A 25,380-nucleotide genomic window follows, 5' to 3' on the forward strand; every position below is an offset into this window, starting at 1 on the left:
CTCACACACACACTCTCTCTCACACACACTCTTACACTCTCACGCACACTCTCTCTCACACACTCTCTCTCACACACTCTCTCTCACACACTCTCTCTCACTCACTCTCTCTCACACTCTCTCTCACACACTCTCTCTCACACACTCTCTCTCACACACTCTCTCTCACACACTCTCTCTCACACACTCTCTCTCACACACTCTCTCTCTCACACACTCTCTCTCTCACTCACTCTCTCTCACACACTCTCTCTCACACACTCTCTCTCTCACACACACTCTCACACTCTCACGCACACTCTCTCTTACACACTCTCTTACACACTCTCTCTTACACACTCTCTCTCACACACACTCTCTCTCACACACTCTCTCTCACACACTCTCTCTCACACACTCTCTCTCACACACTCTCTCTCACACACTCTCTCTCACACACTCTCTCTCACACAATCTCTCTTTCTCACACTCTCTCTCTCTCACACTCTCTCTCGCTCACACTCTCTCTCGCTCACACTCTCTCTCTCTCTCTCACTCTCTCTCGCTCACACTCTCTCTCTCTCTCACACTCTCTCTCACGCACTCTCTCTCTCACGCACACTCTCTCTCACACACTCTCACTCTCTCACACACACACTCTCTCTCACACACACTCTCACGCACACTCTCTCTCACTCACTCTCTCTCACACACTCTCTCTCACACACTCTCTCTAACACACTCTCTCTAACACACTCTCTCTCACACACTCTCTCTCACACACTCTCTCTCACACACTCTCTCTCTCACACACTCTCTCTCTCACTCACTCTCTCTCACACACTCTCTCTCACACACTCTCTCTCACACACTCTCTCTCACACACTCTCTCTCACACACTCTCTCTCACACACTCTCTCTCACACACTCTCTCTCACACACTCTCTCTCACACACTCTCTCCCACACACTCTCTCCCACACACTCTCTCCCACACACTCTCTCTCACACACTCTCTCTCACACACTCTCTCTCACACACTCTCTCTCACACACTCTCTCTCACACACTCTCTCTCACACAATCTCTCTTTCTCACACTCTCTCTCTCTCACACTCTCTCGCTCACACTCTCTCTCTCTCTCTCACACTCTCTCTCTCTCACACTCTCTCTCACACACTCTCTCTCTCACGCACACTCTCTCTCACACACTCTCTCACACACTCTCTCTCACACACACACTCTCTCTCACACACACTCTCACACTCTCACGCACACTCTCTCTCACACACTCTCTCTCACACACTCTCTCTCACACACTCTCTCTCACACACTCTCTCTCACACACTCTCTCTCACACACTCTCTCTCACACACTCTCTCTCACACACTCTCTCTCACACACTCTCTCTCACACACTCTCTCTCTCACACACTCTCTCTCTCACTCACTCTCTCTCTCTCACACACTCTCTCTCTCTCTCACACACTCTCTCTCACACACTCTCTCTCACACACTCTCTCTCACACACTCACTCTCTCTCACACACTCTCTCTCACACACTCTCTCTCACACACTCTCTCTCACACACTCTCTCTCACACACTCTCTCTCACACACTCTCTCTCACACACTCTCTCTCACACACTCTCTCTCACACACTCTCTCTCACACACTCTCTCTCACACACTCTCTCTCACACACTCTCTCTCACACACTCTCTCTCTCACACACTCTCTCTCTCACTCACTCTCTCTCTCTCACACACTCTCTCTCTCTCTCACACACTCTCTCTCACACACTCTCTCTCACACACTCTCTCTCACACACTCACTCTCTCTCACACACTCTCTCTCACACACTCTCTCTCACACACTCTCTCTCACACACTCTCTCTCACACACTCTCTCTCACACACTCTCTCTCACACACTCTCTCTCACACACTCTCTCTCACACACTCTCTCTCACACACTCTCTCTCACACACTCTCTCTCACACACTCTCTCTCACACACTCTCTCTCTCTCTCACACACTCTCTCTCACACACTCTCTCTCACACACTCTCTCTCACACACTCTCTCTCACACTCTCTCTCTCACACACTCTCTCTCACACACTCTCTCTCACACACACTCTCTCTCCCAGATCTCTCCGCCGTCCCTGTGCATTGACCTGGAGTTCTTTGCTGAGGGTGAAGCGGATGTCCTGTAGATTGAGGGTGCGGTCTCGGTGCCTCAAGCTGATCCCTATTTGGAACATGCTCTGAAGGGCCGAAGGAACCCGGGTGTCGAGAGAGAGTGAACGTCCGGACAGCAGCATCTCCTTCACCATCAGCCCATCCAGGGATGCCCATGGAATAGAACCTAATACACAAAGTCAGCCAGTCAATCGTTATCTCAAACTTAATTCACGGCACCGACTCTCCCCGGGGTCCCCCCCACGGGCACCGACACTCCCCGGGGTACGGGCAGTGACTCTCCCCGGGGTACGGGCACCGACACTCCCCGGGGTACGGGTCCCCCCCACGAGGTACGGGCAGTGTCTCTCCCCGGGGTACGGGCAGTGACTCTCCCCGGGATACGGGCAGTGACTCTCCCGGGGTACGGGCAGTGACTCTCCCCGGGGTACGGGCAGTGACTCTCCCCGGGGTACGGGCAGTGTCTCTCCCCGGGGTACGGGCAGTGACTCTCCCCGGGGTACGGGCAGTGACTCTCCCCGGGATACGGGCAGTGACTCTCCCCGGGGTACGGGCAGTGTCTCTCCCCGGGGTTCGGGCAGTGACTCTCCCCGGGGTAAGGGCAGTGTTTCTCCCCGGGGTACGGGCAGTGACTCTCCCCGGGGTACGGGCAGTGACTCACCCCGGGGTACGGGCAGTGACTCACCCCGGGGTACGGGCAGTGTCTCTCCCCCGGGGTACGGGCAGTGACTCTCCCCGGGGTACGGGCAGTGTCTCTCCCCGGGGTACGGGCAGTGACTCTCCCCGGGGTACGGGCAGTGACTCTCCCCGGGGTACGGGCAGTGACTCTCCCCGGGGTACGGGCAGTGACTCTCCCCGGGGTACGGGTAGTGACTCTCCCCGGGGTACGGGCAGTGACTCTCCCCGGGGTACGGGCAGTGACTCTCCCCGGGGTACGGGCAGTGACTCTCCCCGGGGTAAGGGCAGTGACTCTCCCCGGGGTACGGGCAGTGACTCTCCCCGGGGTACGGGCACCGCCTCTCCCCGGGGTACGGGCAGTGACTCTCCCCGGGGTACGGGCAGTGTCTCTCCCCGGTGTACGGGTAGTGTCTCTCCCCGGAGTACGGGCAGTGACTCTCCCCGGGATACGGGCAGTGCCTCTCCCCGGGGTACGGGCAGTGACTCTCCCCGGGGTAAGGGCAGTGACTCTCCCCGGGGTAAGGGCAGTGACTCTCCCCGGGGTACGGGCAGTGACTCTCCCCGGGGTACGGGCACCGCCTCTCCCCGGGGTACGGGCAGTGACTCTCCCCGGGGTACGGGCAGTGTCTCTCCCCGGTGTACGGGTAGTGTCTCTCCCCGGGGTACGGGCAGTGACTCTCCCCGGGATACGGGCAGTGACTCTCCCCGGGATACGGGCAGTGACTCTCCCCGGGGTACGGGCAGTGACTCTCCCCGGGGTACGGGCACCGCCTCTCCCCGGGGTACGGGCAGTGTCTCTCCCCGGGGTACGGGCAGTGACTCTCCCCGGGATACGGGCAGTGACTCTCCCCGGGGTACGGGCAGTGACTCTCCCCGGGGTACGGGCACCGCCTCTCCCCGGGGTACGGGCAGTGTCTCTCCCCGGGGTACGGGCAGTGACTCTCCCCGGGGTACGGGCACCGACTCTCCCCGGGGTACGGGCAGTGACTCTCCCCGGGGTACGGGCAGTGACTCTCCCCGGGGTACGGGCAGTGACTCTCCCCGGGGTACGGGCAGTGACTCTCCCCGGGGTACGGGCAGTGACTCTCCCCGGGGTACGGGCAGTGACTCTCCCCGGGGTACGGGCAGTGACTCTCCCCGGGGTACGGGCAGTGGCTCTCCCCGGGGTACGGGCAGTGACTCTCCCCGGGGTACGGGCACCGACTCTCCCCGGGGTACGGGCACCAACTCTCCCCGGGGTACGGGCAGTGACTCTCCCCGGGGTACGGGCAGTGACTCTCCCCGGGGTACAGGCACCGACTCTCCCCGGGGTACGGGCAGTGTCTCTCCCCGGGGTACGGGCAGTGACTCTCCCCGGGGTACGGGCAGTGAATCTCCCCGGGTACGGGCAGTGAATCTCCCCGGGGTACGGGCAGTGCCTCTCCCCGGGGTACGGGCAGTGACTCTCCCCGGGGTACGGGCAGTGACTATCCCCGGGGTACGGGCAGTGACTCTCCCCGGGGTACGGGCAGTGACTCTCCCCGGGGTACGGGCAGTGACTCTCCCCGGGGTGCGGGCACCGACTCTCCCCGGGGTGCGGGCACCGACTCTCCCCGGGGTACGGGCAGTGTCTCTCCCCGGGGTACGGGCAGTGTCTCTCCCCGGGGTTCGGGCAGTGACTCTCCCCGGGGTACGGGCAGTGACTCTCCCCGGGTACGGGCAGTGACTCTCCCCGGGGTACGGGCACCGACTCTCCCCGGGGTACGGGCAGTGACTCTCCCCGGGGTACGGGCAGTGTCTCTCCCCGGGGTACGGGCAGTGACTCTCCCCGGGGTACGGGCAGTGACTCTCCCCGGGGTACGGGCACCGACTCTCCCCGGGGTACGGGCAGTGTCTCTCCCCGGGGTACGGGCAGTGACTCTCCCCGGGGTACGGGCACCGACTCTCCCCGGGGTACGGGCACCGACTCTCCCCGGGGTACGGGCACCGACTCTCCCCGGGGTACGGGCAGTGACTCTCCCCGGGGTACGGGCAGTGTCTCTCCCCGGGGGTACGGGCAGTGACTCTCCCCGGGGGTACGGGCAGTGACTCTCCCCGGGGTACGGGCAGTGACTCTCCCCGGGGTACGGGCAGTGACTCTCCCCGGGGTACGGGCAGTGACTCTCCCCGGGGTACGGGCAGTGACTCTCCCCGGGGTACGGGCAGTGACTCTCCCCGGGGTACGGGCAGTGACTCTCCCCGGGGTACGGGCAGTGACTCTCCCCGGGGTACGGGCAGTGACTCTCCCCGGGGTCGGGGCAGTGACTCTCCCCGGGGTACGGGCAGTGACTCTCCCCGGGGTACGGGCACCGACTCTCCCCGGGCTACGGGCAGTGTCTCTCCCCGGGGTACGGGCACCGACTCTCCCCGGGGTACGGGCAGTGTCTCTCCCCGGGGTACGGGCAGTGTCTCTCCCCGGGGTACGGGCAGTGACTCTCCCCGGGGTACGGGCAGTGACTCTCCCCGGGGTACGGGCAGTGACTCTCCCCAGGGTAAGGGCAGTGACTCTCCCCGGGATACGGGCAGTGTCTCTCCCCGGGGTACGGGCAGTGTCTCTCCCCGGGGTACGGGCAGTGACTCTCCCCGGGGTACGGGCAGTGTCTCTCCCCGGGGTACGGGCAGTGACTCTCCCCGGGGTACGGGCAGTGACTCTCCCCGGGGTACGGGCAGTGTCTCTCCCCGGGGTACAGGCACCGACTCTCCCCGGGGTACGGGCAGTGACTCTCCCCGGGGTACGGGCAGTGACTCTCCCCGGTGTACGGGCAGTGACTCTCCCCGGGGTACGTGCAGTGACTCTCCCCGGGGTACAGGCACCGACTCTCCCCGGGGTACGGGCAGTGTCTCTCCCCGGGGTACGGGCAGTGACTCTCCCCGGGGTACGGGCAGTGAATCTCCCCGGGTACGGGCAGTGAATCTCCCCGGGGTACGGGCAGTGACTCTCCCCGGGGTACGGGCAGTGACTCTCCCCGGGGTACGGGCAGTGACTCAACCCGGGGTACGGGCAGTGACTCTCCCCGGGGTACGGGCAGTGACTCTCCCCGGGGTACGGGCAGTGACTCACCCCGGAGTACGGGCAGTGTCTCTCCCCGGGGTACGGGCAGTGACTCTCCACGGGGTACGGGCAGTGACTCTCCCCGGGGTACGGGCAATGACTCTCCCCGGGGTACGGGCAGTGACTCTCCCCGGGGTAGGGCAGTGACTCTCCCGGGGTACGGGCAGTGACTCTCCCCGGGGTACGGGCAGTGACTCTCCCCGGTGTACGGGCAGTGACTCTCCCCAGGGTACGGGCAGTGTCTCTCCCCAGGGTACGGGCACCGACTCTCCCCGGGGTACGGGCAGTGACTCTCCCCGGGGTACGGGCAGTGTCTCTCCCCGGGGTACGGGCAGTGACTCTCCCCGGGGTACGGGCAGTGACTCTCCCCGGGGAACGGGCAGTGTCTCTCCCCGGGGTACAGGCACCGACTCTCCCGGGGTACGGGCAGTGACTCTCCCCGGGGTACGGGCAGTGACTCTCCCCGGGGTACGGGCAGTGACTCTCCCCGGGGTACGTGCAGTGACTCTCCCCGGGGTACAGGCACCGACTCTCCCCGGGGTACGGGCAGTGTCTCTAGCCGGGGTACGGGCAGTGACTCTCCCCGGGGTACGGGCAGTGAATCTCCCCGGGTACGGGCAGTGAATTTCCCCGGGGTACGGGCAGTGACTCTCCCCGGGGTACGGGCAGTGACTCTTCCCGGGGTACGGGCAGTGACTCTCCCCGGGGTACGGGCAGTGACTCTCCCCGGGGTACGGGCAGTGACTCTCCCCGGGGTACGGGCAGTGACTCACCCCGGAGTACGGGCAGTGTCTCTCCCCGGGGTACGGGCAGTGACTCTCCCCGGGGTACGGGAAGTGACTCTCCCCGGGGTACGGGCAATGACTCTCCCCGGGGTACGGGCAGTGACTCTCCCCGGGGTAGGGCAGTGACTCTCCCGGGGTACGGGCAGTGACTCTCCCCGGGGTACGGGCAGTGACTCTCCCCGGGGTACGGGGGCGTGCTACCGGGGTCGGGCAGTGTCTCTCCCCCGGGGTACGGGCACCGACTCTCCCCGGGGTACGGGCAGTGACTCTCCCGGGGTACGGGCAGTGTTCTCCCCGGGGTGGCGGGCAGTGACTCTCCCCGGGGGTACGGGGCAGTGACTCTCCCCGGGGTAGCGGGGGGCAGTGACTCTCCCGGGGTACGGGCACGACTCTCCCCGGGGTACGGGCAGTGACTCTCCCCGGGGTACGGGCAGTGTCTCTCCCCGGGGTACGGGCAGTGACTCTCCCCGGGGTACGGGCACCGACTCTCCCCGGGGTACGGGCAGTGTCTCTCCCCGGGGTACGGGCAGTGACTCTCCCCGGGGTACGGGCACCGACTCTCCCCGGGGTACGGGCACCGACTCTCCCCGGGGTACGGGCACCGACTCTCCCCGGGGTACGGCCAGTGACTCTCCCCGGGGTACGGGCAGTGTCTCTCCCCGGGGGTACGGGCAGTGACTCTCCCCGGGGGTACGGGCAGTGACTCTCCCCGGGGTACGGGCAGTGACTCTCCCCGGGGTACGGGCAGTGACTCTCCCCGGGGTACGGGCAGTGACTCTCCCCGGGGTACGGGCAGTGACTCTCCCCGGGGTACGGGCAGTGTCTCTCCCCGGGGTACGGGCAGTGACTCTCCCCGGGGTACGGGCAGTGACTCTCCCCGGGGTACGGGCAGTGTCTCTCCCCGGGTTACGGGCAGTGACTCTCCCCGGGGTACGGGCAGTGACTCACCCCGGGGTACGGGCAGTGACTCTCCCCGGGGTACGGGCAGTGACTCTCCCCGGGGTACGGGCAGTGACTCTCCCCGGGGTACGGGCAGTGACTCTCCCCGGGGTACGGGCAGTGACTCTCCCCGGGGTCGGGGCAGTGACTCTCCCCGGGGTCGGGGCAGTGACTCTCCCCGGGGTACGGGCACCGACTCTCCCCGGGCTACGGGCAGTGACTCTCCCCGGGGTACGTGCAGTGACTCTCCCCGGGGTACAGGCACCGACTCTCCCCGGGGTACGGGCAGTGTCTCTCCCCGGGGTACGGGCAGTGACTCTCCCCGGGGTACGGGCAGTGAATCTCCCCGGGTACGGGCAGTGAATCTCCCCGGGGTACGGGCAGTGACTCTCCCCGGGGTACGGGCAGTGACTCTCCCCGGGGTACGGGCAGTGACTCTCCCCGGGGTACGGGCAGTGACTCTCCCCGGGGTACGGGCAGTGACTCTCCCCGGGGTACGGGCAGTGACTCACCCCGGAGTACGGGCAGTGTCTCTCCCCGGGGTACGGGCAGTGACTCTCCACGGGGTACGGGCAGTGACTCTCCCCGGGGTACGGGCAATGACTCTCCCCGGGGTACGGGCAGTGACTCTCCCCGGGGTAGGGCAGTGACTCTCCCGGGGTACGGGCAGTGACTCTCCCCGGGGTACGGGCAGTGACTCTCCCCGGTGTACGGGCAGTGACTCTCCCCAGGGTACGGGCAGTGTCTCTCCCCAGGGTACGGGCACCGACTCTCCCCGGGGTACGGGCAGTGTCTCTCCCCGGGGTACGGGCAGTGTCTCTCCCCGGGGTGCGGGCAGTGACTCTCCCCGGGGTACGGGCAGTGACTCTCCCCGGGGTACGGGCAGTGACTCTCCCCGGGGTACGGGCACCGACTCTCCCCGGGGTACGGGCAGTGACTCTCCCCGGGGTACGGGCAGTGTCTCTCCCCGGGGTACGGGCAGTGACTCTCCCCGGGGTGCGGGCACCGACTCTCCCCGGGGTACGGGCAGTGTCTCTCCCCGGGGTACGGGCAGTGACTCTCCCCGGGGTACGGGCACCGACTCTCCCCGGGGTACGGGCACCGACTCTCCCCGGGGTACAGGCACCGACTCTCCCCGGGGTACGGGCAGTGACTCTCCCCGGGGTACGGGCAGTGTCTCTCCCCGGGGTACGGGCAGTGACTCTCCCCGGGGTACGGGCAGTGACTCTCCCCGGGGAACGGGCAGTGTCTCTCCCCGGGGTACAGGCACCGACTCTCCCCGGGGTACGGGCAGTGACTCTCCCCGGGGTACGGGCAGTGACTCTCCCCGGGGTACGGGCAGTGACTCTCCCCGGGGTACGTGCAGTGACTCTCCCCGCGGTACAGGCACCGACTCTCCCCGGGGTACGGGCAGTGTCTCTAGCCGGGGTACGGGCAGTGACTCTCCCCGGGGTACGGGCAGTGAATCTCCCCGGGTACGGGCAGTGAATCTCCCCGGGGTACGGGCAGTGACTCTCCCCGGGGTACGGGCAGTGACTCTCCCCGGGGTACGGGCAGTGACTCTCCCCGGGGTACGGGCAGTGACTCTCCCCGGGGTACGGGCAGTGTCTCTCCCCGGGGTACGGGCAGTGACTCTCCCCGGGGTACGGGCAGTGACTCTCCCCGGGGTACGGGCAGTGTCTCTCCCCGGGTTACGGGCAGTGACTCTCCCCGGGGTACGGGCAGTGACTCTCCCCGGGGTACGGGCAGTGACTCTCCCCGGGGTACGGGCAGTGACTCTCCCCGGGGTACGGGCAGTGACTCTCCCCGGGGTACGGGCAGTGACTCTCCCCGGGGTACGGGCAGTGACTCTCCCCGGGGTACGGGCAGTGACTCTCCCCGGGGTCGGGGCAGTGACTCTCCCCGGGGTCGGGGCAGTGACTCTCCCCGGGGTACGGGCACCGACTCTCCCCGGGCTACGGGCAGTGACTCTCCCCGGGGTACGGGCAGTGTCTCTCCCCGGGGTACGGGCACCGACTCTCCCCGGGGTACGGGCAGTGACTCTCCCCGGGGTACGGGCACCGACTCTCCCCGGGGTACGGGCAGTGACTCTCCCCGGGGTACGGGCAGTGACTCTCCCCGGGGTACGGGCAGTGACTCTCCCCGGGGTAAGGGCAGTGACTCTCCCCGGGGTACGGGCAGTGACTCTCCCCGGGGTACGGGCACCGCCTCTCCCCGGGGTACGGGCAGTGACTCTCCCCGGGGTACGGGCAGTGTCTCTCCCCGGGGTACGGGTAGTGTCTCTCCCCGGGGTACGGGCAGTGACTCTCCCCGGGATACGGGCAGTAACTCTCCCCGGGATACGGGCAGTGACTCTCCCCGGGGTACGGGCAGTGACTCTCCCCGGGGTACGGGCACCGCCTCTCCCCGGGGTACGGGCAGTGTCTCTCCCCGGGGTACGGGCAGTGACTCTCCCCGGGGTACGGGCACCGACTCTCCCCGGGGTACGGGCAGTGACTCTCCCCGGGGTACGGGCAGTGACTCTCCCCGGGGTACGGGCAGTGACTCTCCCCGGGGTACGGGCAGTGACTCTCCCCGGGGTACGGGCAGTGACTCTCCCCGGGGTACGGGCAGTGACTCTCCCCGGGGTACGGGCAGTGACTCTCCCCGGGGTACGGGCAGTGACTCTCCCCGGGGTACGGGCACCGACTCTCCCCGGTGTACGGGCAGTGACTCTCCCCGGGGTACGGGCAGTGACTCTCCCCGGGGTACGGGCAGTGACTCTCCCCGGGGTACGGGCACCGACTCTCCCCGGGGTACGGGCACCGACTCTCCCCGGGGTACGGGCACCGACTCTCCCCGGGGTACGGGCACCGACTCTCCCCGGGGTACGGGCAGTGAATCTCCCCGGGTACGGGCAGTGTATCTCCCCGGGGTACGGGCAGTGCCTCTCCCCGGGGTACGGGCAGTGACTCTCCCCGGGGTACGGGCAGTGACTCTCCCCGGGGTACGGGCAGTGACTCTCCCCGGGGTACGGGCAGTGACTCTCCCCGGGGTACGGGCAGTGACTCTCCCCGGGGTGCGGGCACCGACTCTCCCCGGGGTGCGGGCACCGACTCTCCCCGGGGTACGGGCAGTGTCTCTCCCCGGGGTACGGGCAGTGTCTCTCCCCGGGGTTCGGGCAGTGACTCTCCCCGGGGTACGGGCAGTGACTCTCCCCGGGGTACGGGCAGTGACTCTCCCCGGGGTACGGGCACCGACTCTCCCCGGGGTACGGGCAGTGACTCTCCCCGGGGTACGGGCAGTGTCTCTCCCCGGGGTACGGGCAGTGACTCTCCCCGGGGTACGGGCAGTGACTCTCCCCGGGGTACGGGCACCGACTCTCCCCGGGGTACGGGCAGTGTCTCTCCCCGGGGTACGGGCAGTGACTCTCCCCGGGGTACGGGCACCGACTCTCCCCGGGGTACGGGCACCGACTCTCCCCGGGGTACGGGCAGTGACTCTCCCCGGGGTACGGGCAGTGTCTCTCCCCGGGGGTACGGGCAGTGACTCTCCCCGGGGGTACGGGCAGTGACTCTCCCCGGGGTACGGGCAGTGACTCTCCCCGGGGTACGGGCAGTGACTCTCCCCGGGGTACGGGCAGTGACTCTCCCCGGGGTACGGGCAGTGACTCTCCCCGGGGTACGGGCAGTGACTCTCCCCGGGGTACGGGCAGTGACTCTCCCCGGGGTACGGGCAGTGACTCTCCCCGGGGTACGGGCAGTGACTCTCCCCGGGGTCGGGGCAGTGACTCTCCCCGGGGTACGGGCAGTGACTCTCCCCGGGGTACGGGCACCGACTCTCCCCGGGCTACGGGCAGTGTCTCTCCCCGGGGTACGGGCACCGACTCTCCCCGGGGTACGGGCAGTGTCTCTCCCCGGGGTACGGGCAGTGTCTCTCCCCGGGGTACGGGCAGTGACTCTCCCCGGGGTACGGGCAGTGACTCTCCCCGGGGTACGGGCAGTGACTCTCCCCAGGGTAAGGGCAGTGACTCTCCCCGGGGTACGGGCAGTGTCTCTCCCCGGGGTACGGGCAGTGTCTCTCCCCGGGGTACGGGCAGTGACTCTCCCCGGGGTACGGGCAGTGTCTCTCCCCGGGGTACGGGCAGTGACTCTCCCCGGGGTACGGGCAGTGACTCTCCCCGGGGTACGGGCAGTGTCTCTCCCCGGGGTACAGGCACCGACTCTCCCCGGGGTACGGGCAGTGACTCTCCCCGGGGTACGGGCAGTGACTCTCCCCGGTGTACGGGCAGTGACTCTCCCCGGGGTACGTGCAGTGACTCTCCCCGGGGTACAGGCACCGACTCTCCCCGGGGTACGGGCAGTGTCTCTCCCCGGGGTACGGGCAGTGACTCTCCCCGGGGTACGGGCAGTGAATCTCCCCGGGTACGGGCAGTGAATCTCCCCGGGGTACGGGCAGTGACTCTCCCCGGGGTACGGGCAGTGACTCTCCCCGGGGTACGGGCAGTGACTCTCCCCGGGGTACGGGCAGTGACTCTCCCCGGGGTACGGGCAGTGACTCTCCCCGGGGTACGGGCAGTGACTCACCCCGGAGTACGGGCAGTGTCTCTCCCCGGGGTACGGGCAGTGACTCTCCACGGGGTACGGGCAGTGACTCTCCCCGGGGTACGGGCAATGACTCTCCCCGGGGTACGGGCAGTGACTCTCCCCGGGGTAGGGCAGTGACTCTCCCGGGGTACGGGCAGTGACTCTCCCCGGGGTACGGGCAGTGACTCTCCCCGGTGTACGGGCAGTGACTCTCCCCAGGGTACGGGCAGTGTCTCTCCCCAGGGTACGGGCACCGACTCTCCCCGGGGTACGGGCAGTGACTCTCCCCGGGGTACGGGCAGTGTCTCTCCCCGGGGTACGGGCAGTGACTCTCCCCGGGGTACGGGCAGTGACTCTCCCCGGGGAACGGGCAGTGTCTCTCCCCGGGGTACAGGCACCGACTCTCCCCGGGGTACGGGCAGTGACTCTCCCCGGGGTACGGGCAGTGACTCTCCCCGGGGTACGGGCAGTGACTCTCCCCGGGGTACGTGCAGTGACTCTCCCCGGGGTACAGGCACCGACTCTCCCCGGGGTACGGGCAGTGTCTCTAGCCGGGGTACGGGCAGTGACTCTCCCCGGGGTACGGGCAGTGAATCTCCCCGGGTACGGGCAGTGAATTTCCCCGGGGTACGGGCAGTGACTCTCCCCGGGGTACGGGCAGTGACTCTTCCCGGGGTACGGGCAGTGACTCTCCCCGGGGTACGGGCAGTGACTCTCCCCGGGGTACGGGCAGTGACTCTCCCCGGGGTACGGGCAGTGACTCACCCCGGAGTACGGGCAGTGTCTCTCCCCGGGGTACGGGCAGTGACTCTCCCCGGGGTACGGGAAGTGACTCTCCCCGGGGTACGGGCAATGACTCTCCCCGGGGTACGGGCAGTGACTCTCCCCGGGGTAGGGCAGTGACTCTCCCGGGGTACGGGCAGTGACTCTCCCCGGGGTACGGGCAGTGACTCTCCCCGGGGTACGGGCAGTGACTCTCCCCGGGGTACGGGCAGTGTCTCTCCCCGGGGTACGGGCACCGACTCTCCCCGGGGTACGGGCAGTGTCTCTCCCCGGGGTACGGGCAGTGTCTCTCCCCGGGGTGCGGGCAGTGACTCTCCCCGGGGTACGGGCAGTGACTCTCCCCGGGGTACGGGCAGTGACTCTCCCCGGGGTACGGGCACCGACTCTCCCCGGGGTACGGGCAGTGACTCTCCCCGGGGTACGGGCAGTGTCTCTCCCCGGGGTACGGGCAGTGACTCTCCCCGGGGTACGGGCACCGACTCTCCCCGGGGTACGGGCAGTGTCTCTCCCCGGGGTACGGGCAGTGACTCTCCCCGGGGTACGGGCACCGACTCTCCCCGGGGTACGGGCACCGACTCTCCCCGGGGTACGGGCACCGACTCTCCCCGGGGTACGGGCACCGACTCTCCCCGGGGTACGGCCAGTGACTCTCCCCGGGGTACGGGCAGTGTCTCTCCCCGGGGGTACGGGCAGTGACTCTCCCCGGGGGTACGGGCAGTGACTCTCCCCGGGGTACGGGCAGTGACTCTCCCCGGGGTACGGGCAGTGACTCTCCCCGGGGTACGGGCAGTGACTCTCCCCGGGGTACGGGCAGTGACTCTCCCCGGGGTACGGGCAGTGTCTCTCCCCGGGGTACGGGCAGTGACTCTCCCCGGGGTACGGGCAGTGACTCTCCCCGGGGTACGGGCAGTGTCTCTCCCCGGGTTACGGGCAGTGACTCTCCCCGGGGTACGGGCAGTGACTCACCCCGGGGTACGGGCAGTGACTCTCCCCGGGGTACGGGCAGTGACTCTCCCCGGGGTACGGGCAGTGACTCTCCCCGGGGTACGGGCAGTGACTCTCCCCGGGGTACGGGCAGTGACTCTCCCCGGGGTCGGGGCAGTGACTCTCCCCGGGGTCGGGGCAGTGACTCTCCCCGGGGTACGGGCACCGACTCTCCCCGGGCTACGGGCAGTGACTCTCCCCGGGGTACGTGCAGTGACTCTCCCCGGGGTACAGGCACCGACTCTCCCCGGGGTACGGGCAGTGAATCTCCCCGGGTACGGGCAGTGAATCTCCCCGGGGTACGGGCAGTGACTCTCCCCGGGGTACGGGCAGTGACTCTCCCCGGGGTACGGGCAGTGACTCTCCCCGGGGTACGGGCAGTGACTCTCCCCGGGGTACGGGCAGTGACTCTCCCCGGGGTACGGGCAGTGACTCACCCCGGAGTACGGGCAGTGTCTCTCCCCGGGGTACGGGCAGTGACTCTCCACGGGGTACGGGCAGTGACTCTCCCCGGGGTACGGGCAATGACTCTCCCCGGGGTACGGGCAGTGACTCTCCCCGGGGTAGGGCAGTGACTCTCCCGGGGTACGGGCAGTGACTCTCCCCGGGGTACGGGCAGTGACTCTCCCCGGTGTACGGGCAGTGACTCTCCCCAGGGTACGGGCAGTGTCTCTCCCCAGGGTACGGGCACCGACTCTCCCCGGGGTACGGGCAGTGTCTCTCCCCGGGGTACGGGCAGTGTCTCTCCCCGGGGTGCGGGCAGTGACTCTCCCCGGGGTACGGGCAGTGACTCTCCCCGGGGTACGGGCAGTGACTCTCCCCGGGGTACGGGCACCGACTCTCCCCGGGGTACGGGCAGTGACTCTCCCCGGGGTACGGGCAGTGTCTCTCCCCGGGGTACGGGCAGTGACTCTCCCCGGGGTGCGGGCACCGACTCTCCCCGGGGTACGGGCAGTGTCTCTCCCCGGGGTACGGGCAGTGACTCTCCCCGGGGTACGGGCACCGACTCTCCCCGGGGTACGGGCACCGACTCTCCCCGGGGTACGGGCACCGACTCTCCCCGGGGTACGGGCAGTGACTCTCCCCGGGGTACGGGCAGTGTCTCTCCCCGGGGTACGGGCAGTGACTCTCCCCGGGGTACGGGCAGTGACTCTCCCCGGGGAACGGGCAGTGTCTCTCCCCGGGGTACAGGCACCGACTCTCCCCGGGGTACGGGCAGCGACTCTCCCCGGGGTACGGGCAGTGACTCTCCCCGGGGTACGGGCAGTGACTCTCCCCGGGGTACGTGCAGTGACTCTCCCCGCGGTACAGGCACCGACTCTCCCCGGGGTACGGGCAGTGTCTCTAGCCGGGGTACGGGCAGTGACTCTCCCCGGGGTACGGGCAGTGAATCTCCCCGGGTACGGGCAGTGAATCTCCCCGGGGTACGGGCAGTGACTCTCCCCGGGGTACGGGCAGTGACTCTCCCCGGGGTACGGGCAGTGACTCTCCCCGGGGTACGGGCAGTGACTCTCCCCGGGGTACGGGCAGTGTCTCTCCCCGGGGTACGGGCAGTGACTCTCCCCGGGGTACGGGCAGTGACTCTCCCCGGGGTACGGGCAGTGTCTCTCCCCGGGTTACGGGCAGTGACTCTCCCCGGGGTACGGGCAGTGACTCTCCCCGGGGTACGGGCAGTGACTCTCCCCGGGGTACGGGCAGTGACTCTCCCCGGGGTACGGGCAGTGACTCTCCCCGGGGTACGGGCAGTGACTCTCCCCGGGGTACGGGCAGTGACTCTCCCCGGGGTACGGGCAGTGACTCTCCCCGGGGTCGGGGCAGTGACTCTCCCCGGGGTCGGGGCAGTGACTCTCCCCGGGGTACGGGCACCGACTCTCCCCGGGCTACGGGCAGTGACTCTCCCCGGGGTACGGGCAGTGTCTCTCCCCGGGGTACGGGCACCGACTCTCCCCGGGGTACGGGCAGTGACTCTCCCCGGGGTACGGGCACCGACTCTCCCCGGGGTACGGGCAGTGACTCTCCCCGGGGTACGGGCAGTGACTCTCCCCGGGGTACGGGCAGTGACTCTCCCCGGGGTAAGGGCAGTGACTCTCCCCGGGGTACGGGCAGTGACTCTCCCCGGGGTACGGGCACCGCCTCTCCCCGGGGTACGGGCAGTGACTCTCCCCGGGGTACGGGCAGTGTCTCTCCCCGGGGTACGGGTAGTGTCTCTCCCCGGGGTACGGGCAGTGACTCTCCCCGGGATACGGGCAGTAACTCTCCCCGGGATACGGGCAGTGACTCTCCCCGGGGTACGGGCAGTGACTCTCCCCGGGGTACGGGCACCGCCTCTCCCCGGGGTACGGGCAGTGTCTCTCCCCGGGGTACGGGCAGTGACTCTCCCCGGGGTACGGGCACCGACTCTCCCCGGGGTACGGGCAGTGACTCTCCCCGGGGTACGGGCAGTGACTCTCCCCGGGGTACGGGCAGTGACTCTCCCCGGGGTACGGGCAGTGACTCTCCCCGGGGTACGGGCAGTGACTCTCCCCGGGGTACGGGCAGTGACTCTCCCCGGGGTACGGGCAGTGACTCTCCCCGGGGTACGGGCAGTGACTCTCCCCGGGGTACGGGCACCGACTCTCCCCGGTGTACGGGCAGTGACTCTCCCCGGGGTACGGGCAGTGACTCTCCCCGGGGTACGGGCAGTGACTCTCCCCGGGGTACGGGCACCGACTCTCCCCGGGGTACGGGCACCGACTCTCCCCGGGGTACGGGCACCGACTCTCCCCGGGGTACGGGCACCGACTCTCCCCGGGGTACGGGCAGTGACTCTCCCCGGGGTACGGGCAGTGACTCTCCCCGGGGTACGGGCAGTGACTCTCCCCGTGGGTCGGGCAGTGACTCTCCCCGGGGTACGGGCAGTGACTCTCCCCGCGGGTCGGGCAGTGACTCTCCCCGGGGTACGGGCAGTGACTCTCCCCGGGGTCCGGGCAGTGACTCTCCCCGGGGTACGGGCACCGACTCCCCCCGGGGTACGGGCAGTGTCTCTCCCCGGGGTACGGGCAGTGTCTCTCCCCGGGGTACGGGCAGTGACTCTCCCCGGGGTACGGGCAGTGACTCTCCCCGGGGTACGGGCAGTGACTCTCCCCGGGGTACGGGCAGTGACTCTCCCCGGGGTACGGGCAGTGACTCTCCCCGGGGTACGGGCAGTGACTCTCCCCGGGGTACGGGCAGTGACTCTCCCCGGGGTACGGGCAGTGACTCTCCCCGGGGTACGGGCAGTGACTCTCCCCGGGGTACGGGCAGTGACTCTCCCCGGGGTACGGGCAGTGAATCTCCCCGGGGTACAGGCACCGACTCTCCCCGGGGTACGGGCAGTGTCTCTCCCCGGGGTACGGGCAGTGACTCTCCCCGGGGTACGGGCAGTGAATCTCCCCGGGTACGGGCAGTGAATCTCCCCGGGGTACGGGCAGTGACTCTCCCCGGGGTACGGGCAGTGACTCTCCCCGGGGTACGGGCAGTGACTCTCCCCGGGGTACGGGCAGTGACTCTCCCCGGGGTACGGGCAGTGACTCTCCCCGGGGTACGGGCAGTGACTCTCCCCGGGGTGCGGGCACCGACTCTCCCCGGGGTACGGGCAGTGTCTCTCCCCGGGGTACGGGCAGTGTCTCTCCCCGGGGTGCGGGCAGTGACTCTCCCCGGGGTGCGGGCAGTGACTCTCCCCGGGGTACGGGCAGTGACTCTCCCCGGGGTACGGGCAGTGACTCTCCCCGGGGTACGGGCACCGACTCTCCCCGGGGTACGGGCAGTGACTCTCCCCGGGGTACGGGCAGTGTCTCTCCCCGGGGTACGGGCAGTGACTCTCCCCGGGGTACGGGCAGTGACTCTCCCCGGGGTACGGGCACCGACTCTCCCCGGGGTACGGGCAGTGTCTCTCCCCGGGGTACGGGCAGCGACTCTCCCCGGGGTACGGGCACCGACTCTCCCCGGGGTACGGGCACCGACTCTCCCCGGGGTACGGGCACCGACTCTCCCCGGGGTACGGGCAGTGACTCTCCCCGGGGTACGGGCAGTGTCTCTCCCCGGGGGTACGGGCAGTGACTCTCCCCGGGGGTACGGGCAGTGACTCTCCCCGGGGTACGGGCAGTGACTCTCCCCGGGGTACGGGCAGTGACTCTCCTCGGGGTACGGGCAGTGACTCTCCCCGGGGTACGGGCAGTGACTCTCCCCGGGGTACGGGCAGTGACTCTCCCCGGGGTACGGGCAGTGACTCTCCCCGGGGTACGGGCAGTGACTCTCCCCGGGGTCGGGGCAGTGACTCTCCCCGGGGTACGGGCAGTGACTCTCCCCGGGGTACGGGCACCGACTCTCCCCGGGCTACGGGCAGTGTCTCTCCCCGGGGTACGGGCACCGACTCTCCCCGGGGTACGGGCAGTGACTCTCCCCGGGGTACGGGCAGTGACTCTCCCCGGGGTACGGGCAGTGACTCTCCCCGGGGTACGGGCAGTGACTCTCCCCGGGGTACGGGCAGTGACTCTCCCCGGGGTACGGGCAGTGACTCTCCCCGGGGTAAGGGCAGTGACTCTCCCCGGGGTACGGGCAGTGACTCTCTCCGGGGTACGGGCAGTGACTCTCCCCGGGGTACGGGCAGTGACTCTCCCCGGGGTACGGGCACCGACTCTCCCCGTGGTACGGGCACCGACTTCCCCGTGGTACGGGCACCGACTCTCCCCGGGGTACGGGCAGTGACTCTCCCCGGGGTACGGGCAGTGACTCTCCCCGGGGTACGTGCAGTGACTCTCCCCGGGGTACGGGCAGTGACTCTCCCCGGGGTACGGGCACCGACTCTCCCGGGGTACGGGCAGTGACTCTCCCGGGGCACGGGCATTGACTCTCCCGGGGTACAGGCAGTGACTCTCCCGGGGTACGGGCAGTGACTCTCCCCGGGGTACGGGCAGTGACTCTCCCGGGGTACGGGCAGTGACTCTCCCCGGGGTACGGGCAGTGTCTCTCCCCGGGGTACGGGCACCGACTCTCCCGGGGTACGGGCAGTGACTCTCCCCGGGGTACGGGCAGTGACTCTCCCGGGGTACGGGCACCGACTCTCCCCGGGGTACGGGCAGTGACTCTCCCCGGGGTACGGGCAGTGTCTCTCCCCGGGGTCCGGGCAGTGACTCTCCTCGGGGTACGGGCAGTGACTCTCCCGGGGTACGGGCACCGACTCTCCCCGGGGTACGGGCAGTGACTCTCCCGGGGTCCGGGCACCGACTCTCCCGGGGTACGGGCACCGACTCTCCCCGGGGTACGGGCACCGACTCTCCCCGGGGTACGGGCACCGACTCTCCCCGGGGTACGGCCTGACCTGTGAAGGCCTCCTGTGTGACGGTACAGAAGCTGTAGATATCCGAGCGCTCGGTGCCAACTCGGCCACAGATGATCTCGGGAGGCAGCCAGTTGTAGAGCTGATGTGGGATTGCAGCTGCCGACATGTTACCGCAGGTCATCCCATCTGACCTAGAGCAAGAGGAAGGAGCAGAGAATCAGACAGTAATGGGAGGCTTCCATCTATTAACAACATGACTCCTTCACTATCTCACTGAAACACCCTTCCCCGGAAGTCCCTGCACCGTGGGACCCTTCCCCGGGACTCCCTGCACCGTGAGGCCCTTCCCCAGGAGTCCCTGCACCGTGGGACCCTTCCCCAGGAGTCCCTGCACCGTGGGGCCCTTCCCCAGGAGTCCCTGCACCGTGGGACCCTTCCCCAGGAGTCCCTGCACCGTGGGGCCCTTCCCCAGGAGTCCCTGCACCGTGGGACCCTTCCCCAGGAGTCCCTGCACCGTGGGGCCCTTCCCCAGGAGTCCCTGCACCGTGGGACCCTTCCCCAGGAGTCCCTGCACCGTGGGGCCCTTCCCCGGAAGTCCCTGCACCGTGGGACCCTTCCCCAGGAGTCCCTGCACCGTGGGGCCCTTCCCCAGGAGTCCCTGCACCGTGGGACCCTTCCCCAGGAGTCCCTGCACCGTGGGACCCTTCCCCGGGAGTCCCTGCACCGTGGGACCCTTCCCCGGGCGTTCCTGCACCATGGCGCCCTTCCCCGGGAGTCCCTGCACCGTGGGGCCCTTCCCCGGGAGTCCCTGCACCGTGGGACCCTTCCCCGAGAGTCCGTACACCGAGGGGCCCTTCCCCGGCGTCCCTGCACCGTGGGACCCTTCCCCGGGCGTCCCTGCACCGTGGGACCCTTCCCCGGGCGTCCCTGCACCGTGGGGCCCTTTCCCTGGTGTCCCTACACCGTGGGGCCCTTCCCCTGGTGTGCCTGCACCGTGGGGCCCTTCCCCAGGAGTGCCTGCGCCGTGGGACCCTTCCCCTGGTGTCCCTGCACCGTGGGGCCCTTTCCTCAGGAGTCCCTGCACCGTGGGGCCCTTCCCCGGAAGTCCCTGCACCGTGGGACCCTTCCCCAGGAGTCCCTGCACCGTGGGGCCCTTCCCCAGGAGTCCCTGCACCGTGGGACCCTTCCCCAGGAGTCCCTGCACCGTGGGACCCTTCCCCGGAAGTCCCTGCACCGTGGGACCCTTCCCCAGGAGTCCCTGCACCGTGGGGCCCTTCCCCAGGAGTCCCTGCACCGTGGGACCCTTCCCCAGGAGTCCCTGCACCGTGGGACCCTTCCCCGGGAGTCCCTGCACCGTGGGGCCCTTCCCCGGGAGTCCCTGCACCGTGGGGCCCTTCCCCGGCGTCCCTGCACCGTGGGACCCTTCCCCGAGAGTCCGTACACCGAGGGGCCCTTCCCCGGCGTCCCTGCACCGTGGGACCCTTCCCCGGGCGTCCCTGCACCGTGGGACCCTTCCCCGGGCGTCCCTGCACCGTGGGACCCTTCCCCTGGTGTTCCTGCACCGTGGGGCCCTTCCCCAGGAGTGCCTGCGCCGTGGGGCCCTTCCCCGGGAGTCCCTGCACCGTGGGGCCCTTCCCCGGGAGTGCCTGCGCCGTGGGGCCCTTCCCCGGGAGTCCCTGCACCGTGGGGCCCTTCCCCAGGAGTGCCTGCACCGTGGGGCCCTTCCCCGGGAGTGCCTGCACCGTGGGACCCTTCCCCTGGTGTCCCTGCACCGTGGGGCCCTTTCCTCAGGAGTCCCTGCACCGTGGGGCCCTTCCCCTGGCGTTCCTGCACCGTGGGACCCTTTCCTCTGGTGTCCCTGCACCGTGGGGCCCTTCCCCAGGAGTGCCTGCGCCGTGGGACCCTTCCCCTGGTGTCCCTGCACCGTGGGGCCCTTTCCTCAGGAGTCCCTGCACCGTGGGGCCCTTCCCCAGGCGTTCCTGCACCGTGGGACCCTCCCCCTGGTGTCCCTGCACCGTGGGGCCCTTTCCTCTGGTGTCCCTGCACCGTGGGGCCCTTCCCCTGGTCCCTGCACCGTGGGGCCCTTCCCCAGGAGTCCCTGCACCGTGGGACCCTTCCCCTGGTCCCTGCACCGTGGGACCCTTCCCATGGTCCCTGCACCGTGGGGCCCTTCCCCGGGTGTCCCTGCACCGTGGGGCCCTTCCCCGGGTGTCCCTGCACCGTGGGGCCCTTCCCCTGGTCTCCCTGTACCGTGGGGCCCTTCCCCGAGAGTCCGTACACCGAGGGGCCCTGGTCCCTGCACCGTGGGACCCTTCCCCGGGAGTCCCTGCACCGTGGGGCCCTTCCCCTGGTCTCCCTGCACCGTGGGACCCTTCCCCTGGTGTCCCTGCACCGTGGGGCCCTTCCCCAGGCGTTCCTGCACCGTGGGACCCTACCCTGGTGTCCGTGCACCATGGGGCCCTTCCCCAGGCGTTCCTGCACCGTGGGGCCCTTCCCCGAGAGTCCGTACACCGAGGGGCCCTGGTCCCTGCACCGTGGGACCCTTCCCCTGGTGTCCCTGCACCGTGGGGCCCTTTCCTCAGGGGTCCCTGCACCGTGGGGCCCTTCCCCTGCTGACCCTGCACCGTGGGACCCTCCCCCTGGTGTCCCTGCACCGTGGGGCCCTTCCCCTGGTGTCCGTGCACCATGGGGCCCTTCCCCAGGCGTTCCTGCACCGTGGGACCCTCCCCCTGGTCCCTGCACCATGGGACCCTTCCCCTGGTCCCTGCACCGTGTGACCCTTCCCCTGGTGTCCCTGCACCGTGGGGCCCTTCCCCTGGTCCCTGCACCATGGGACCCTTCCCCTGGTCCCTGCACCGTGGGACCCTTCCCCTGGTGTCCCTGCACCGTGGGGCCCTTCCCCTGGTCCCTGTACAGTGGGACCCTCCCCCAGAAGTCCCTGCACCGTGGGGCCCTTCCCCGGGAGTCCCTGCACCGTGGGACCCTTCCCCTGGTCCCTGCACCGTGGGGCCCTTCCCCGGGAGTGCCTGCACCGTGGGGCCCTTCCCCTGGTGTCCCTGCACCATGGGGCCCTTCCCCGAGAGTCCCTGCACCGTGGGACCCTTCCCTGGGTGTCCCTGCACCGTGGGGCCCTTCCCCGGGAGTCCCTGCACCGTGGGGCCCTTCCCCGAGAGTCCCTGCACCGTGGGACCCTTCCCTGGGTGTCCCTGCACCGTGGGGCCCTTCCCCGGGAGTCCCTGCACTGTGGGGCCCTTCCCCGGGAGTCCCTGCTCCGTGGGGCCCTTCCCCGGGAGTCCCTGCACCGTGGGACCCTTCCCCGGGTGTCCCTGCACCGTGGGGCCTTTCCCCGGGAGTCCCTGTACCGTGGGGCCCTTCCCCGGGAGTCCATACACCGAGGGGCCCTGGTCCCTGCACCGTGGGACTTCATGAGTGAGTGTGTGATTGAAAGAGTGTGCAAGGCTGAGTGAGTGTGCAACTGTGCAATCGAGAGTGTGCGAGTGAACGTGCAAGTGAGCAAGAGTTTGAGCGCGTGAGTGACCATGTAACCACGAGTGTGAGTGTGAGCGTGAACGTTTTTGTGTTTGTTTGCACATGAGTTTGAGTGTGTCATCGTGTAATTGAGTGTGTGAGTGTGTGAGGTGGTGAGTGTGCTAGTGAGTGTGAAAGTGACAGGGAATGCAAATGTGAGTGAACGTATGGCCGTATAATGAAGTGTGAGAGTAAGTGTGCAAATGAATGAGTGTGTAAGTGTGAGTAAGTGTGCATCCTGGGAATCAAGAGTGTGTGTGACTGTGTAACCGAGCGTGTGCGCGTGACTGTAATCGAGAATGTGCGAGTGAATGAGTACGCAAGTGTGTAAGTGTGTGTCCGTGAAATCGAGTGGGCCAGTGAATGTTAGCAAGTGAGTGTGAGTATGCAAGTGTGTAAGTGCACGTGTGACCGTGTAATGGAGTGTGAGCATGAGTCTGTCAATGAGTGTGTGAGTGAGTGTGTGAGTGAGTGTGTGAGTCACAGGGAGCCACAGCACAGAACAGACCCTTCAGCCCATCCAGTCTGTACTGGTCAGAAACAACCACCTAACCATTCTAGTCCCATTTCCCAGCACTTGTCCCAGAGCCGTGTCTGCCCTGGGATCGCAAGCGCACCTCTAAATCCTTCTGAAATGTCCTGAGGGTCTCTGCCTCCACCCCCCTTTCAGGCAGCGAGTTCCAGACTCCCTCCCCCCTCTCCACTTCCTCACATCCCCTCGAAACCTCCTGCCCCTCACCTTAAATCTCTGCCCCCTGGTCACTGATCCCTCCGCCAAGGGGAAACGTTTCTTCCTGTCGACTCTATCCGTGTCCCTCATAATTTTATACATCTCAGTCTCGTCCCCCCTCAGTCTCCTCTGCTCCAAGGAAAACAGCCCCAGTCTGTCCAATCTCTCTTCATAACTAACACTCTCCAGCCCAGGCAGCATCCTGGTAAATCTCCTCTGCAGCCTTTCCAGTGGCGATCACCTCCCTCCTGTAATGTGGATTCCAGAACTGCCCACAATGCTCTCGCTGTGGCCTAACCAACGATTTATACAGTTCCAGCATAACCTCCCGGCTCTCAAACTCTCCGCCTCGGCTAATAAAGGCAAGTTTACCACAGGCCTCTTAACCACTGTGTCCACTGGCTCTGCTACCTTAAGGGATGGGTGTACATGCAGACCAAGGTCCCTCTGATCCTCGGTGCTTCCCAGGGTCCTGCCGTTTATCCTGTATCCCCGTGCCTTGTTTGCCCTGCCCAAGTGCATCACCTCACACTTATCCCCATTGAACTGCATTTGCCACTGATCAGCCCACCTGACCAGCCCGCCTGTACCCTCCTGTAATCGAAGACGATCCTCCTCACTATTTACCACCACGCCAATTTGCGCATCATCCGCGAACTTACTGATCCTCCCTCCTACATTCATATCTGAATCATTTATATAGACCACAAACAGCAAAGGCCCAACACTGACCCCTGCGGGACCCCACTGGACACAGGCTCCAGTCAGAAAAACGCCCGTCGACCATCGCCCTCTGCTTCCTGCCACTCAGCCAATTCTGGATCCAATTTGCCAAATTTCCTTGGATGCCACGGGCCTCCTCCCTTCGCTGTCAGCCTCCCATCTGGAACCCGATCAAAAGCCTTGCTGAAGTCCTGCAGACTACGTCAAATGCAATTCCCTCATCTACACACGGGATTTGTTGCTTCGTCCCCTTTTTCTTGATTGGAACATATTGGCCCTGCACTCTCCCTATTTCCTTCTTGAATGTCTCCCACTGTTCTGTCACAGATTTTCAGGGAAGTGTCTGCACTCTGGACAAATCTGATCTGATCTGATTCAAATCGGCCTTCCCCCAGTTTAGAACTTTGACCTCAGGCACGTCCTTGTCCATTGCCGCTGCCTTGTGAGACAACGGGATATCCCAGTCCTGGGCCGGCACACGGCTTTCCCGGCGAGGAGGGAAGCAGTCACCGGGAAATCCCGTTCACGGCGGCGGGTCGGTAAATCCCGCTGGAGGGCCCAGCTGCACCACCAAATAACACGGCGGCTTGCTCGGTAAATCCTGTCGACTGAGTGTGTGAGTCAATGTGCAAGTGATTGTGTGCACATGTCAGTGTGTGTGGAAGTGACTGTGTGTGGAAGGGAGTGTGTGCAAGGGAGTGTGTGTGGAAGGGAGTGTGTGTGGAAGGAAGTGTGTGTGGAAGGAAGTGTGTGCAAGGGAGTGTGTGCAAGGGAGTGTGTGTGGAAGGGTGTGTGTGTGGAAGGGAGTGTGTGGAAGGAAGTGTGTGTGGAAGGGAGTGTGTGCAAGGGAGTGTGTGCAAGGGAGTGTGTGTGGAAGGGAGAGTGTGTGGAAGGGAGTGTGTGTGGAAGAGAGAGTGTGTGGAAGGGAGAGTGTGTGCAAGGGAGTGTGTGCAAGGGAGTGTGTGCAAGGGAGTGTGTGTGTGGAAGGGTGTGTGTGTGGAAGGGAGTGTGTGGAAGGAAGTGTGTGTGGAAGGGAGTGTGTGCAAGGGAGTGTGTGCAAGGGAGTGTGTGTGCAAGGGAGTGTGTGTGGAAGGGTGTGTGTGTGGAAGGGAGTGTGTGTG

The 25,380-nt window shown here is 67.1% G+C and overlaps 1 protein-coding gene across 1 annotated transcript in view; it reads right to left on the reverse strand.

The window, feature by feature from the left end:
• The window catches only part of LOC140396616 (inactive serine/threonine-protein kinase TEX14-like), a 255,190-nt gene that overhangs the window by 165,171 nt on the left and 64,639 nt on the right, over window positions 1-25,380 (reverse strand). The window contains exons 10-11 of the mRNA XM_072485410.1: window positions 19,318-19,469; window positions 2,151-2,341 (exon numbers count right to left, since the gene is read on the reverse strand). Coding sequence (XP_072341511.1) covers window positions 2,151-2,341; window positions 19,318-19,469 — 343 coding nt within the window. The remainder of the gene's footprint in view (window positions 1-2,150; window positions 2,342-19,317; window positions 19,470-25,380) is intronic.

Source organism: Scyliorhinus torazame, chromosome 19 (genome assembly GCF_047496885.1).
Source record: "Scyliorhinus torazame isolate Kashiwa2021f chromosome 19, sScyTor2.1, whole genome shotgun sequence".
NCBI lineage: Eukaryota > Metazoa > Chordata > Chondrichthyes > Carcharhiniformes > Scyliorhinidae > Scyliorhinus > Scyliorhinus torazame.